General features: G+C 38.0%; 2 protein-coding genes across 8 annotated transcripts in view; one reads left to right on the top strand and one right to left on the bottom strand.

Annotated features, from left to right (window-relative positions):
* Positions 1–5608, top strand: part of LAS1L (LAS1 like ribosome biogenesis factor) — a 28478-nt gene extending 22870 nt beyond the window's left edge. The window contains exon 13 of the mRNA XM_075762940.1: positions 5205–5608. Coding sequence (XP_075619055.1) covers positions 5205–5295 — 91 coding nt within the window. The 3' untranslated portion in view covers positions 5296–5608. The remainder of the gene's footprint in view (positions 1–5204) is intronic.
* Positions 5609–7985: 2377 nt separating this feature from the next.
* The window catches only part of ZC3H12B (zinc finger CCCH-type containing 12B), a 29203-nt gene continuing 20772 nt past the window's right edge, over positions 7986–16416 (bottom strand). For 5 of the 7 annotated variants that reach the window (XM_075762934.1, XM_075762937.1, XM_075762933.1 and 2 more), the window contains exons 3-6: positions 15682–15821; positions 14708–14942; positions 14509–14615; positions 7986–14039 (exon numbers count right to left, since the gene is read on the bottom strand). In XM_075762934.1, coding sequence (XP_075619049.1) covers positions 12619–14039; positions 14509–14615; positions 14708–14942; positions 15682–15821 — 1903 coding nt within the window. In that variant the 3' untranslated portion in view covers positions 7986–12618. The remainder of the gene's footprint in view (positions 14040–14508; positions 14616–14707; positions 14943–15681; positions 15822–16416) is intronic. The other 2 variants (XM_075762939.1, XM_075762938.1) reach the window with 2 other exon arrangements.

Below are 16416 nucleotides of genomic sequence, written 5' to 3'. Positions count from 1 at the left end.
GGAAGAACTGTGGCCTTGCAATTAAAGCATTCGGGACTAGAAGCCTTGGAAGTCATTTAGCCTCTGCCAATATCAGTTGTCCCAGACTAGCTAATCTTGTACAGGAAGGAGAAGTCATTCTAAAATGCACAGTTGTTTGCTGAAGCACTTGAGGTGCATTAGTGGGAAAGCCTGAAGATGAGGAGAGAAGGTGGCCACAGGAGGTGGTTTGCTGCAGGTTACTTTTGTAACACCTGAGGAAGGAATTGGCTGTACATAACTGGGTGATGAATATGCTGAGATTTTCACATCTGTGAATGCAAACGTGTCTCTTTTCTGTATGATTGAAATGGAGACTATAGTGTGTGCTTCCTAAGGTTTATGCCACTGCAGTCCCATTTTTTCATCCTATGGTTAACCCAGCATGAGACAAACTCTCTTCTCCTCGCCCTTCCCCACCACAACAGGAAACTCTTCCTGCTTGTTTGTACTGCATTAGTCTGACAGTATGCTAGCGTTGTTGATGGACACAGACAGAAGCTACTGCTACCTGTATTACTGTGACAACTCACCCGTGTCATAGCAGGTTACTGCACGAAGCCCTAACAGTCATCCTTCGAAGCTGAAAGTGTACTCAACACTTAGCTCTCTGCATTTGTCTCCTTCATCTTTTCCTGTCATCAAGTCTGAGAGCTACTGTTTGTAATTGCTGCTGTTCTCATCCCCTTCTGGGAGTGTACTTTTGTTTTGCACTCCTTGAGTCTTTTGCACTACCTGAAAGTTAAATGCAGTGGCATAACTGGCAATCAAAAATGTGATTTCTGTGGTATCCTTTGAGGAAGCCAGCTTATAATCTTACCATCTTCACTCCTCCTGCTCTTTCTAAAAGAAACCATTGGAAAAATTATAAGCTACTGGTGTTTAGCAGTTCGGAAGTTATTAGCGCAGCCTCAGCAGGCTTGAAAACTCAGTTTCCATTAACCGGAGCTCTGATCCTCAGCCACAGTGTGCTGGCATTGCCCAGTGACCTTTTCAGAGCTGCAGCTAGTAATTTAAGCTGCAGATCTGACCTCAGTAAAGAAACACCAGGTTGTCATGGAAATAATGGTAACATTCTATGAGGCTTTAGTTAGATCACCTGCTACTGAATGAGGCTTGTCCAGTTAAACCATCCCATTGAAGACATTTTAATAGGGTCATTATTTCACCCTTTGAAGTCAAAGGAACTTGCATGCTGTAAGCTGTCAAATCAATTTCATCACATACACAACAGGAGATGGGATTGTATGTATTTTAATCCAAGAAACACTTCAGAATATAAATGAATGGCAGTTACTTTCTTAAAGGCTTCATAGGATAACTTTGTAATCAGTGATTCTTTGCTTGTAGTTGATGGGCTCAATCTAGTAGCTTCCAAAAACCATGAATAACAGTGACAGTCATGCAGCCTGGGGTTTTGCTTTGGGAAGAGCAGTTGCACATATTCATATTTTCACATATTCAGAGTTGTCTTCAGATTAGTTTCCAGTTCCAGACCTTCCAAAGAGCAAGGTTTTCATTCTCCACCCTCTTGGTCATCCTCCCCAGGACTAGTCTGCTCTTTTGTTGGTTCAAGCCTGCTGACAGGGTAGTGTTTCTGCTTGATTCATCCAATCGAAATGTAAAATTAGCATCTCAGAGATTGCTAGGTAATCAAAAAGAAACTGTCCTTTCCTACTGCTCTTCTTTCTGACAGTCCAAATACTTAATGAAGTCCTTGGTTCCACCACTTCTACAAGAGGCAGGACCAAACCTGCCTCTCTGTTTGTCGAGAGGTTAAATGAGTTATCCTTTTTGAGTCCTCTTGAATGGTGTTATCACTGACAAGACCTATGCTTTGAGTGCTGCATGAATTTCCTCTCAGACTGTGAGGAGAGCAGGTAACCATTTGTCTTCTGATAGTTTATCATCCCCAAAAGGTGAGTAAATCTATACTAGATGCAAAAAACCCCTTTTTGATTCAGTGGAAGAGCCCTTTGGTGTCAGCCAGCTATGAATCATGTTTCTTGCAACATGTTCCATCTTGGGAATAAGGCAGATTCCTGGAATTTACATATCTGCTTCTAGACTGCAGAGCCCCGGCACTCTCACTGTAGTCACAAATGATAGAGTACTTGGTCTCAGAGACTTCAAACATGAAGCTGTTTGACTTGAAGTTTACGTAGGTGAGATCACTGATAAGAATAAGGAGCTGCAGCAGAGTTCTAATTGGCTACAGTAATCAATACTATTTGGCATCTAGCCAGCAGGCTCTGTCAAGACATGGGGCGGGGGGTGTGTGGGGGGGTGTTTCTTAATGTGATCCTCATTGACTCAGTTGATTTGTCTGTGCACAGTAGGTGGAATCGTTGTTATGGAGGCTGTAATGAAGTACATGTGGAGCAGCATGATTCACTCACTGTTCTAGCTTGTTTGTAAGCTGCTACTTGAAACCAGCTGTAGCATGTGCCCTTTCTGATTTGCGTGTTGTAGGCTTCAGGTGTTCTATAACACCAGTATATTTCTTGGAGTGGTTTCTAGAGTAACAGGAATTAAAAATTACCTAATGATTCCAGGTTCTTCTCTACAAGCAAAGGAATTCCTCTAGATATAAACTTTATATCATACCACTAATGTAGATGTTAAAGGAGCTAGAACTTGGCCATACTAAAGTCTGCTGTCTGAAAATCCACAGCACGTATTACTCAATTCATGTGTTAATAAAAATTCACTAAAATTACTAATAAATTTTTTTTTGTCATTTTGCTTTGGACATCGACGAAATCTTTGCTAGCGTCAGCAGGAGTTAAAGTGAGTGCTAGTATTGAAGAGTGATTAGTTACAGCTTTACTCTGACTGTGGAAACATCTCTGTTAAATAAAATATAGAATTAAGAATAGAAAATTTTGGTCAAATTATCATGAAATATAAAAATGCATCTCCAAGTAACATGATATAATCATAGAATACCCCAAGCTGGAAGGGACCTCAAAAGATTATCTGGTCCAACCTTCCATGGGAAAGGGAGCCTAGATGAGATTATACAAACTCCATCCTTGCCAAATTCCTCTTATCTAACAGACTAAGCTTGATAGCAGGAGGGGTGGTGCAAAAGACCCCCAGAAGAGGAAGAAAAGCCACCATCTATTTCTGAATTCCTGAGAAATGTATTTTTGGAGAGAAAACAGCAAGCAGCAACTATTGCTATGGCCAGTGTCTGTCCCCTCAGTCTCTGTCCTGGGAATGACAGCAGGTCTGTGAAGTCATGAATGATGAGGAGTATACATCACAAGGAAGGAAAAATTACCCCATTAGCAGGCTGAATTCAGGGTAATTTCCAACAGCCAGAGGAAGACCATCAGGTCATTACACTGGGTGTGATAGCTGTGATGTTTCTGTGTTGGCTTTGTCTGCAAGGCCTCTGGCAGCGTTTCGTCTGAACAGAGAGTCTGTAAGAGGTGTTTTGACCCTAAAGGAGAAATCATCTGTCCCTGAGGAGCTCTGAGCAGCAGCCTTTGCTATATAGCCAGTTATTGCAGCACTGAACATCTGGAAAAGGCATTGAGGTTTTGCGGTGTATAGCTTGAAGTTGCTGTATAAATAAAACTTTCCAAACAACTCAGTCTTGTTTGCAGAAATTATTTTCTGTCTTCAGAGGTTTTTGATTTTGTTTTAACATGAGACGTAAGTTCCTGTGATGCTTGGATACTTTGGAAAAGCTTGCAGTTTCTTCCTCCCTGGTCCCAAAAGATTGTGTTCTTTGGTGTGTGCTGTGTATGTGTGTTGTCAAAGGTTGCGTTTAGTGTTGCTGTGGCAACCTCCGAAGCTTTGAATAGCTGCCGTTATCCTCAGGCAGACGTTTTAGTTTTTGTGATAAGCATATGTGCTTTTTGTTTACTCCCAGTGTCAGTTTTACCTGACAGCAGGGGCAAATTTGGCAAATAGTGACCACTTGGAGAGTTTTCTGAGGGTGGAGTTGCTGACACGCGATTGCTTTAGGGATTGCGTCAAGTGGTTGCACTGACATTTCAAAAATGGGATTCATCATTTAACGGTCATGGATAATGACTGGATTTTGTTGTCCTAAGGATGAAATGCATAAGGAGGTAGGTGAGAGGGATGGTTAGTGTGTGCTGAAGGGTAAAGACAGTGAGTAGGCAGGGAATATGGTTTTACCCTGTGGGATGCTAGGTTGTAGCTAGGAATGCATGAGCTTTCCTTGGACATAATAGAGCAAGTGAAAAACATGCACAAGACAACCAGGTTTTCCCTTTTTCTTCTTGACAATGTCAGATACCAAGTTTCAAGTGGATCCTTTAAACATTTGTTTTCTTGATAAAATGTAACTTTCACCTTCACCATTCTCATAAAATGAATAAAAATGATAAAACAAACCCTTATCTCCCTTATCTGGCATACTTAACAACATGGTGGTGATTTAACTTCCTTCACGAAGTAAAACTTTGGGTAGGGAAAGGTTTACATATGTCCTCCAACTGTTCTTTGAGCCTGGTGCTTGGCAGCGCCTATCTAAAATTCTACTTGGTCCTTTGTATGCGGTGTTAGCGAGTCATGTAAATGGGTCGTTGTCTGGGGGATCTCCTGGGACTCGGCCCTAACTGGGTAACTTCTGCAATGAAACGGGATTTTATGCCTGTCAGAGTGAGCCTCCTTCTAAAATTAGAAATTACTTAGCATGGTGTGGGTATCACCAAACAACAACTTCCTTTAACGTCTCTGCAAATGCACTCGTTTCTGTGACTTTGTAAAGCCATAGGAATGGCCAGTTTCCATCGGCATTGTGACACTTGTGACAGACTCTTTTCAAGTCGACGCTTCCTGCGTTATTTCACCTGATTAGCTTGTATTCCTAGCTGCAAAGGACAGCTGAAGGTTCAGATGAAAGTTGTTGTGTGGTTATTTCTGAAGTCATGTCTCCCTCACAATTGTTAGTAACTGGTAACCTTTCCTTTGGTTTGTGCTTTGGTACCTTTGGTGCCTCGGGACTATTGCCTCTTTTGAACTAACTGATTAAAAACTAAGGATATTCTGCCAGCTAAATGTTCAGCACTGAAAATGAAAAATGACATTTTGTTTTGGAAATAGAACTTGTTAACAAGTTTAAAGTATATATCAAAATTACTTTGGTGATATCAGCTTCTAAATCAGCTCAGTGCTTATGTGCTTTATTTCTCTTCCTCTCACAGCTCTGCAGAATTGAATATTCCTGTGACAGGAGGATTGTTATGGACCCAGAATGACTTCCATAAAATAAAAAGCGGCCTTCAACTTTTTTAAGACAGCAGAGTGCTCTGCAGCTTTCAGTGTTGGACAAGATAAGTAGCATGGAAGAACTAGTAATGGTGATAGGGAAATAGCCACTCTAGGATTATTTTTTTTTTTGTGAAGATTTACTGATTTTTACCATGTAAAGTCAGTATTTTATAAAGGGTGGTGTGTTTTAAGTTCCATGTGTAGTAACCATTGTCTTGCTTAACCACTATTGTGAACTTGTAGCTCTAGTTGATGTTTGCCACACAGAGTACTTCAGAAGCCCTCAGTGTTCCTTTATTTTTTTCATGGTGAATAAATAAAACCAACTGAAGGCAAACCTTCTTCCTGGATCCCTTTTTTCCTTTTTCACTCAGGTATTCTGGAAAGTGCATGATTTTGCCAGGATAAGATTGTGCTACAATTTTCCATTAGCTAGGATTTCCCATGAAACTTAAGGGTTATCAAGCCTAGTTATAGCATGGCTGAATGCACTGTAGTGCATAAATATCTTCAAAAATTTTTTCTAACTATTTTTTTCAAGTGATAGTCTTGAGGCCACTACTGTCTCTTTTTAATAAAAGTTTTCCACCTGATGTTATTTCTCTTCATGATTTTGCTGAGGTTGATAACTAATACTGTGGTCTTTGAGAGCTGGTGTGATTACTGCAGAGTACCTTGCTGGAAAGTTGTTGAGAAAAAGAACTTCCAACTATTTTTTCCTAAATGCAGTTTTCTTTACCTGTTCCAAGGTTCTTGGAACTTGGAGGCTTCTGCAATTACCTTGTCAAAAAAATGAGTTTAAGCGTATCTTTACTGCAGGACTCCTCAGTAAGAATTCGTTGGCGTGTATCTGCTTAGAGGGTAAGACAGAGCCTTTCTCTGAGTCAGTCTAATAATTTGCAGTATTTACAAACTAAACAGAACTAGGAAACATATCAGTGCAGCACTGGGAAATGGAATCTTTTTTAGTGCTTTAGAGCTACTGCTGACATTATGTATCTCTTTATACAGAACATTAGCGCAAATAGGGACCTACAACTTTAGCAGTACATTGGATAGGATTGAATGGCAAGTTTAGAACAGCAACTTCATGGATGCTTTGGGCTGGCTCTCAAGGCTTAGCTAAATCTCCATAATGTATTCTTTCTTTATTCTAATTTTTTGTCATCCTGTTCTACTGCAGTTACTCTTCACCAGATAGCCAAAAGTTGTTTAAAATGGAAGATCTGTGCATTTCCTTCTCTAAAAACAAGCGGTGCTAATGCAAACAAAACCAAACTTCTCTTTCTGGTAGGAAGGACTTTTCATGTATTGCCCTTCCCCTTTCTAGTATATTTAGAAATTTCTCCTTTTACCCAGCAGTTCCTCAAGCTTATTTAGGAAATTTTGAGTGAAGAGGATTTGTTCTTTTATTACTGTATTTGATAGAGTACAAAATTACTTAAATTATTGTATTTGGTATTTCTGAGATCTGTCAATGCAAACAAGCATAACAGTTCAAAAAGGAAAGGGTGATGCTGACAAAATACTATGCTACGTATATTATTTTTTTTGTTTTGGTAAAAGCTTACTTGGTAAAATTTGTTTTCAACATGCTAATTACTGTCTTTGCTTGTGGCATATTATGAGTAGGGATAGGAAAGGCAATGTCAATGTATTCCAAAATTACTTCATTTTTTCCTTTGCATTGGGTAGGACTTCTTGAGACTGCTTTCTCCATGTAAATTAATCTCTCCAGACAGATTTTTACTGTCTGAAAACACATCTCCAAAGGGAAGCTGTGGCAAGGATTGGAGATAGAAGCCAGGACTAGATAGAATAAATCACGCAAGTAGGAATTGCCGAGGACATTAAGGCCTGAGTCTACTGCTTTTGTGGCCCGTGACCCCTTTGGGCTTTTGGCACTTTTTGAATTTATTTTCAGTGTAAGTAATCGGGTAGATTAGTGGAACCTTATTAGGATAATTTGTTCTTGGCTATTCAAGTCTTTCATATTCTGCTTACTCGTTCCTTCCCTAAGGCAGCTACTCTGACAAGGCCTTCAGCTCTACCCAGGGGTTACGGTTTGGGGGAGAAAACTGGAACAGTAAGAATACCCCGTGGAATCTAATTAGTACTTGTTTTCAGGAGTGGTATACTTGAAGATGTAAATGAAGCACAACGGGCCTGGCATTAGGAAAAAGCAACTTTGCAACACAGGTATTTTTATTGGTTTTGATGGAGTTTGTGCTGTCTTCTGAATCGCCTTGTTCCTGGCCCTTGTGAGAACAAACATGGCAAATCCAGATAGAGATGATCTTTGTCTATCATTTTCCTTTCATTAGCTTTACTGCCTCTTCCCCTCCCCCCCCCAGCAAGTTAAAGCAGTTCGAGTCAAAGCAATGGTAATAAATGACATCATTAAGTTTTTAAATAGCAAAAGAAAATTTGTGTAATACAGAGATTGACGATTTACTCTGACAAGACAGCGGTACCTAAATAGTACTTTCTCCTCTGCTTTTTAAAGAAAACTCTTGTCCTGTTCCTTCACAGATTTAAGCACAGATGGAAAATCTGAACATTATGTATGATTTCAGAATCTGGGTATTTTTCAGTAGATCAGCTAAAAATATTGAGAAATAATTTGGACAGACTACAGCAGTTGTTTTAGATAAAACAGCATTTTGGGGCTCTCGCCTAAAGAGGGTTACGAATAAAAAGCTAGAAACAAATAATCCAATGGCTCTCAGTTTTATTAAATAAGCAAAATTTTTTTATATATATAAAGTATAACACGTTTCATATAGTTAAATAATTGTGCAAACCTTTTACACAGAGCAGAGGAGGGAACAGGTAATAGCCTATATATTTCTCTTAGATTCTTCTCAATTCTTTTAATACATTTACAAACTTTAAATACCACAGACCAAGTTCATAGACACTGTATAACGGCTCCAAAGGCTAACCAAACACTTGTATGAGAATAATTGAAGTGATGGTGCACTTGTATTTTTCCAATTGAAATATTACAAGAAATACAGTTTATAAGGGCTCTGTCACACAAACAAGCTATGGGTACCTAAGAGGATTATTAAAGCTGAATGCTTACCATAGAAATAATAGTGACAGAGCTAATGATCTGACTACTATGAGTCCTGTAGTACTAACGCTTCAGGTAAACTTTTGGCAAGTCAAGATAATATTTCAACTCTGTGGAGCAGTCTCACAGAAGTGATGCACGTTCCTTCTCTTTAGCATGGAGTTTTAAAAATTATACAGTCAAAATGTGTGGTTTGGTATACATCACAGGTATATCTCCACGTCACCAAGTCTTTTTTTAATGGAATTATTTGTTCAGATTCTTTGCGTGTTCTGGCTTTATCATTAAGAATTTCAAAAAGCCCAAATTCACAATTTGAGGCAAACTGGCATTAAAAGTATGTAGGGGGGGATTCACCTAGATAGATGTTTTGTTGTTTGGGGTTTTTTTTTTAATGAGGATTGTTCTGCTTGTTCTAAGCAACTGTACCTCCACATTTTATTTTTAAATTTACAGTTAAAGCATTTTTACAAAAGCTAAACAGACTCATGCTAGTGAATGAATTACATGCAGTACCAACTAGAGCAGTGCACAGTTATTACTACAGAGATTTACGAATACCACATACTGGTTTAACATCTGTTTTCACTCATTTTGTCATTAAGACTTACATTATATTTGGGTCAACCAAAAAAACCCAAAGAGATTTATAAAATTTTACAACAATTAAACAGTAATGTTTAATTCTACAAATGAATAAAGCCAACTACTGCAGCTCAATACGACAACAACAGGACTAACAGTAGTGAAATCATCTATATATGTACAATTTAATATATTACTGACATGTAATGCTTACAAAAAACATTAAATAACTTAGACTGACATCTCATAAAGCATCTGATTTTTGATTCATGAATTTAAGGTTATACGCTTTTAAGTGACAAATTACGTGAAAGTAATTTAGCTAAAGATGAAAGATAGTAAATCAGAACTCCCAGAGGGAACACTCTGGCCCCAGTAAAGGACTAGTCTACTGCTTAACTCTTGCTGATTGCAGTAGGCCAGGATTTTGCCTTACCCCTTTTTTTTTTGTTTTCTCACCTAGAATTGCAATTTCATGGATTTTATTAAAATATAGTTTCTAGAACTGTACTCTTACAGTTTTAAAAACATTTAAATACCATGCTCTCAAAAAGAGCATTTATACAAAGTCTTATATTTACAATATAGACAGTTATGATCAGGTGTTAATAAGATCAACTCTTCCATGTAAGAAGAAATCTAAGCTTATGCGCTGAAGATTAATGTGTCAGTGTTTTGAAGTGGCTTGTAAACATATCTGAGAACAGATGTGGATGACTGAATTATCACTTAAAGTAGTTGATTAGGAGAGACTACATCACATACCAAAGTTTCATTACCTCTAAGGAGGACTAAACCAGCACAACATTTGCAAATTATTTCCACAAGGCTACACTGCCAGTTCTGTAACTCTGTGCATGACAGATGCTAATAGTTTGTTAGAAGACAATGATTTGCCTCTTCAAAGTGCCTTGGGGAAATAGTATGCTGGGTTTGTATTGGCATAGCATTCTCATTGTTTAAAAAGGAATTATTCGATCAGTAAGACAAAAGTTAGTGAAAATTAAAATGACTAGACAAATCCTACAAAAATGAGTATCTCCATAAACCACCCAACACTTCATACGGAAATTTCTGCTCAGTTTTCCACATTAGAAAACATCAAAAAGACCTACTAAACCTCTCTTAAAATAGCTTATCTTTATAACTGGAGAAGAAGGGAACAAACATTTTTCTACACACAAATATTTAATTCCATGCAAGATGGAAAACATGAGTGCACAGTAAACTTCATTTTATACCTGAATAATTTATAAATTAATCCATTAAGAATAAAGCAGGGTCTATAGCAATTATATTGTTACATTTTAAACACATGCAGATGAGTTAACAGCAACATTTTTTTACATAAAGTTCAGTGCAAGAATGTATCTGCTTAATAAATAGACTAAAGATAACTATGTAATGCTTTGAGGTGTACAGCAGTATCTGTGCACATAATAAACTGGTTCTGAAAAGTTGTCCTTGTTTGTCTATAAACTACAAGTGCCCATTTTAAATAAAAAAAGATCCATAATTATTCATGGGCTACTTCCCTGTGACACATGGTGTCACAAACATTGTGGTGAAGATGTAATACTGAAGTTAATCTAGAGATTATTTATTATTTTTTATACACAGTTTTTATACAATCAAGAAAAAGAGATACAATTTGTATCAACAAACAAAAGGTCATTTCTGGTTATTTGAGGCATTGCTCTCAGCTGCTTATACCATGCAAGAGAAGAGAATAAGAATTAATTGCAAATTAAAAATATAAAATGCTGGTTAGTAAGAAATGTTTTTGAAAACTGATCAAGAGTTAAATCTGTTTTCCCCAGCTATTATAAATGTCTGAAGATATTTTTTCCCCCATTAACAGAGATGATAACCAACTAATTAAAAGTTATTTTTAAACACCAAGTGTAAATACAGAATCACCTTCAAGTTAACTCATTTTATATACATAATGACATGGTCATTATATATATATGCTACCTGTACCAACACAAGAATATTTGTTCTGTATGAAATTATATGGTTATCAAATATCAGTAAATTAACTGTAGTTGCACCTGTAATTGTGGTTTGTTGTTGGTTTGGGGTTTGGTTTTTTTTTAATATGACAGGAACATATTTTGCACATGATAAAGAGCCTACAAGATATTTTGAATCAAACCAACCATTACAGTAACACAAGTGGAGGAAAGGATATAACTTTGTTCCTCAAACAGATAACTAGAAAGCAGCATGCAAGCCATTATCAAAACACCAGAAACAACCCTGACTGCAGCCTCACGTTCCGTGTGTTTCACAGTAAGAAACATTTAGGCAGTGTCACACCTTCTCATGAAGAAACAAAAGGCCATAAACCAGGCCTTCTCAACTTTCATGAAAAAAACTACAGTAGAAGTCAACAAGTCCTAGCTCGAGACGTATCGAGTTAGTAATGGTTCGAAATGTTGAAATATACAATGGATTCAAAAAAGGGCGTCCAGTCAGTGCAGCTTAAAAAACAATAAACGCCTCTTTTGGAGACATTTAGCTACAAAGGTTCCCACCCTGAGCAAGATACCAGTTGCACAAACAATGCCACACAAAATTATCTCACCTGTTGAAACAGGAACTCTAAAAGCCTTCATGAGGCAAATGCACACCTTTGCGTGGATCTGAAGAGCAAAAACCAGGCCAGCTTTGCCAGAAACCCAAACTGTAGCATCTCTTTTCAAGAAGCAGCCTTCCCCCTCCACCCCATCTCAGGTTGATCTTGTACAGCCACCTTGAATGTTACGCTCACTCAAACACCATTCTTGCCCCCAGAAGCAGGGCTGTAGTTACTGATGAACTTCCATGTTAACATCCAGTTTCTGCTGCTTCAGGTGGAGTAATCCAATCTACATAAAACCGACAATTTATTTTCAGCTTGTCTAGCCATCTGAGTCAGCAGCTGCTTACTGCACAGTTGAGAGGTGATTCTGAAGAGAGACGCTACAGTTAAACGTCTTTTAGTTTCTTTAATGGCGCTCACTCCGTCACGCTCCTTAATGTTTTGGTCCTAATTTAATAAAATATTTGGCTTCTGTTGGATTGAGCCATCACATTGGACAACATAACAGGTAAACTCTTGGGGAACAGTTTTCAAGTTTAAGTACCAACAACAATATTGACATTCAAAAGCTGAAATCAGTTTTTTTTCTTTTACAAATGAAGTACTTTTTAGTTTTTGTCAGGTTTACTTTTTCTTCAATATTTAATATGCCAGTAGGCAGTGTCAAATGACAAAGCTGAAACCCTAGAAGTCAGCTGGGTGTGTATAGAGCATACTTTTAAAGGCCGATTAGGTATTTATAAGCAAATTGAAAGTTTACATTAATACATGCAATATAATTGCTAACAATAATTTTGTAGTAACAGCTTTGAGACACTGAACTTGACATTGTAGTTCTTAATGAGCTATCCATGCAGCAAGGTATGCATTTCCTATAAAATACTATTAAAAATCCCTATATTTAAAATCTTAAAATTTACAATACAATCAACTCTATAGTGCCTCAGCATGTATATGATTGCTACTGTGTACAGAATTTTATACTATCTTAGTAGAAAATATTTACAATAGATTGGCCCCTTCCTTCTTCATTTAAGTTTTCCTCCAGATCCTGTATGCTGTATAGTTGCATTTATCCAAGGGAGTCTGTAATGCCTTAACGCCCTGTTCTTAATTTGGCAACAATCATAGCTGCCAGCTGTTGTGCATCTGTCATGTGGGGATTCTTTTCCATCACAGAAAGGACAATGCTTGGAGGGAAAATATTGCAGAGGTTCTTGTATGTTTGATACTGATGTTCTGGGATGATATGCGGTTCCCGTGGCTCACCACATATCCCAATCCAGGGATTCCTCCAGAGTTGCTCCATCTTCTCAGGCATGCTTCTTACCATTACAGGTTCATAACATGGCTGCATAAGGTTGTTACTCAATGGATATGAGTGATAAGCGTAAGAGTCTGATGCACATGGTAATGGATCCCAGCTAGCATGCTGCTCTCGACAGAGAGGTGGTCTTCTCTGCCTTGTAGGGTTACTTTCATAAAGCCGTGAGTCAGAAATACTGTCCATTCTTGTCATGACCAAGGCACGGCTTGGTTGCGCAGTTGATGGATGAACATTTTGAGGCACAGGGTATTCTCCTGGACAGCTGGACCGTGCTCCAACAACTGGATGCTGAGCATGCAGGCCTAAGTGGGAAACTGACTGTTTGCGAAGGGATTGCTTAGGCTCTTCAGTTCCATAACTTTGAACTCTATTTAAGGCTTCATGGTAACCATGGGAAAAAGGCTGAAGACGATTTTGCGATGGCAGTCTGTGGATCTTCACATTGTCTTCTGGACTGGCATCTGCTACACCCAGATACAAGTCATTGTAAGAGGAGTAAGAATCATTACTTGTATGGCTTAAGCAATTGTCAGGACAAGGGCTTGAGTTTCTAGAATACATCCCCTGGTCCATATCAGCCCCGTAATAATCTGTGTTACGGATACTACTTATGCTCAAGTTGGAGAAATCACTGAGTAAGGAATAATAGCCATGGTCCCCCAATGATTCATATTTGGGATACTGGTCAGTATAGCTAACTGAGGCGCCATGGCTATTGGTGACTAGTATAGGAGGATATTGCACACTGGACATATGTTCCAGTGAGGATTTCTGATGCATGAACTGTGAGGAACCTGGCACCGGACTGCTTGCAGAACGAGTATTTAATGCACCAGCTGCATGGCTTTTTGGTGGAGGGAGCGTTGGTACACTTAATGCAGAAACCAGAGACGGGACAGAGCTGGCCTCGGACTTCCGGGCTACTGATAACTTTTCCTCAGGCTCCACAGCTACTGATCTAATGCTTGGATCTGACTGACGTTTTGGGGCAATGCGTTTCACTTCAGAACTGATTTCTCCTTTGGAGCTGGATGGCCCTGTGCCACATTTGGCCAAGGCTCCCTCACTCATAGTTTTCACAGCAGATAATTTGGCACTTATTCGAAGCTCATCCGCTACTGACCTTTGAGGCTGGTTTGCCCGTTCTGGGTGGTAATATTTACATTTGTGCCCATAGGTGCACTTTTTACCTGGAAAAAAAGCGTTTTCAGGTTAAATAAACCAAAACCTAATCAATACCACCAGTTGCTATCTTTTTTCTTTATATCATTCACCACTTCTCAATAGTAATATTTCTAAAGTAACCTCCTTAAGGAATATATATTGTATATACAGTCATAGACTTTGCTACCTGTATCCACGTGTATCACTGCATCAAGGGCAAGACACATCACTTTTCTTCTACTGGCTCATGGTTTCAATACTGACAATATACTCAATGCCATATAAAACAAAACAGCTCTAACATAGTTTGTATAGTTACGAATCTGCTTCCTTTAATGCAAGCCAGAAGAAAATAGCAAAAAGCTGTGTTATCCACAAGGTGTATCTGGTAATCCTTAATTTTCTGCTACTTTTTTTTATTAATATGTGTATGAAGGGTATAGCAATGAATATAGTGCTTGGATGGCCACATGAAAAATTGCCTTAGACACTTACCATAAGGACACGGTTGTTTCTTATGTTCAGGAATAACTGGCCTTTTCCTTAAGAAATTTTCAAGGCTTGGACCATGGCGTCCTAAAGGATCATCAGGAGGCATAAATCTAAGGGGAAAGAAATGAAGTGTGAATTTCAGTTTTTACTGAGGATTCTGAATTAGCAAATTCCCTTACTTTTGAAGAAAAAAACCCCATACTTGTCATTCACAAAAGAATACATTAGCAGCCGCTCCTCTATGAACTTCTTCCATTCTGGTTTTTCATTTTGAAGATCCCGATAGTTGTCATTTGATACAATGATGCCATCTGAGTCGAAAGCAAGTTTTACTATGAATCGATCATCATAGCAAACTACTCTTCTTCCCTGAACTCTTCGAGATGGGGTGAAAACAAGAATTTTTTCTTTCTCCAATTTACGTAAGATTTCTTGATCTGTAAAGTAATTTCAGTTGAGCAGCTTTTAAAAGAGTTTTAGAAGAAAGAAATGCAGCCTTTGAAATATGAAACTTCTTGCTTTAATTTCTGACAAAGTATTTTGTAATTAGGTTCAAATATGGTCCCTGTTAGCATAAAAAAAATGTCTACATGCAGAATGCCATTTTATTTCTGAGGTTTCAAAGCACTGGGTAAATATTCAATATTTAAGCTTCATAACCACTCTACTCCTCTGTAAACAAGCATGTACTTTTAGTCAGTCTTCCTGAACACATCAAGAACTCAGTTGTTACTGTATTACAACAGCCTTCTTGTTAGCTAGCCTAGAGTAAAACGTAAGTACTTTCGGTGGGTCAAAACACATGCTGCCTCTTCAGTGTTCAAGATAATCCTACTAAATGAGTCCCTAGCCTAATACTACTTACTTTATACTCACCCAGCAATTAAGAATCAGTTCTTACATGTTTAATAACGTTTGCTAATGGGAAAATTATGACTACTACTTCTCAAAAGTGTTGAGATGATCCAGTAATGTTACAGTAATGTTGTGTGAAAACACAACGGTTTCACTGGTGAAGAAACAAGCATTTAAGTTTTCAAACAAACAGGTGAGTGCAACATCACATCCACAGCCCAGTATGTAGTACTCATCAGAAAGATTACATGGTTGTGTCTTAATGCAATACTTTTTTTTTTCTTTTTAACCAAGGGATCAAAGAAAATACTGATCTGTTACCTGTAATTGGTGCATCAGGTCGAGACTGTTCTTTTCTCCACGCAGGTACAAACACAGTGATATCTTTATGCCCTTTTTCCAGAAACCAATCAACAGCTAGTTGAATCCCCCGACAGGAAAATCCTTCTTTATTCCCATGGCTGAAGAACATGGAAAAGTTTTATAAACATTAAGAACAAAAGTTACATTTGGCTTTGGTTTTTGTTGTTGTGGTGGTTTTGGTTTGTTAGTTTGGTTTTTTCTTCTAAAGCTGCCATGGTCTAAGGTTATAAGGGAAACAAAGTCTGTATTATTAGACCAGCTTACATAATTGGAAAAAACACAATTGTCCAGAGCTATTCGGCCATCAGATTACAGCAACGCTGATACTTAAAACTCTAGAAATGGTGAAATTTCATTATCCCAAAACACATAAAGATAAATTTTTTTCTGCTTTTTCATTTTATTAGCTGAGTTAATGAAAAATATCACTTTCCCCAACAAATTGAGCTTACGTAAAATAGTACCATAAAAAGTTATCAATAATAAAAAAAGGAGTGAACTAACAATGCTGGTTGTCATGAGTGATAGGTGCTTTTAAACATCTAGATTAAAAAAATAACTTTCTCTAATACTCAGTGTTCTCCATTTTTTGTTACAACTTTTTAAGGGAAATAACTCTCTCAACATTGTTTAAGCCCCACCGCCACCAAGAAACACACAGGAGTCTCTAAAACAGCACACAATTCAGATAAA

Source organism: Balearica regulorum, chromosome 11 (genome assembly GCF_011004875.1).
Source record: "Balearica regulorum gibbericeps isolate bBalReg1 chromosome 11, bBalReg1.pri, whole genome shotgun sequence".
NCBI lineage: Eukaryota > Metazoa > Chordata > Aves > Gruiformes > Gruidae > Balearica > Balearica regulorum.
Note: the sequence above shows the minus strand (reverse complement) of the source record. Positions and strands in the feature narration are given on the sequence as shown.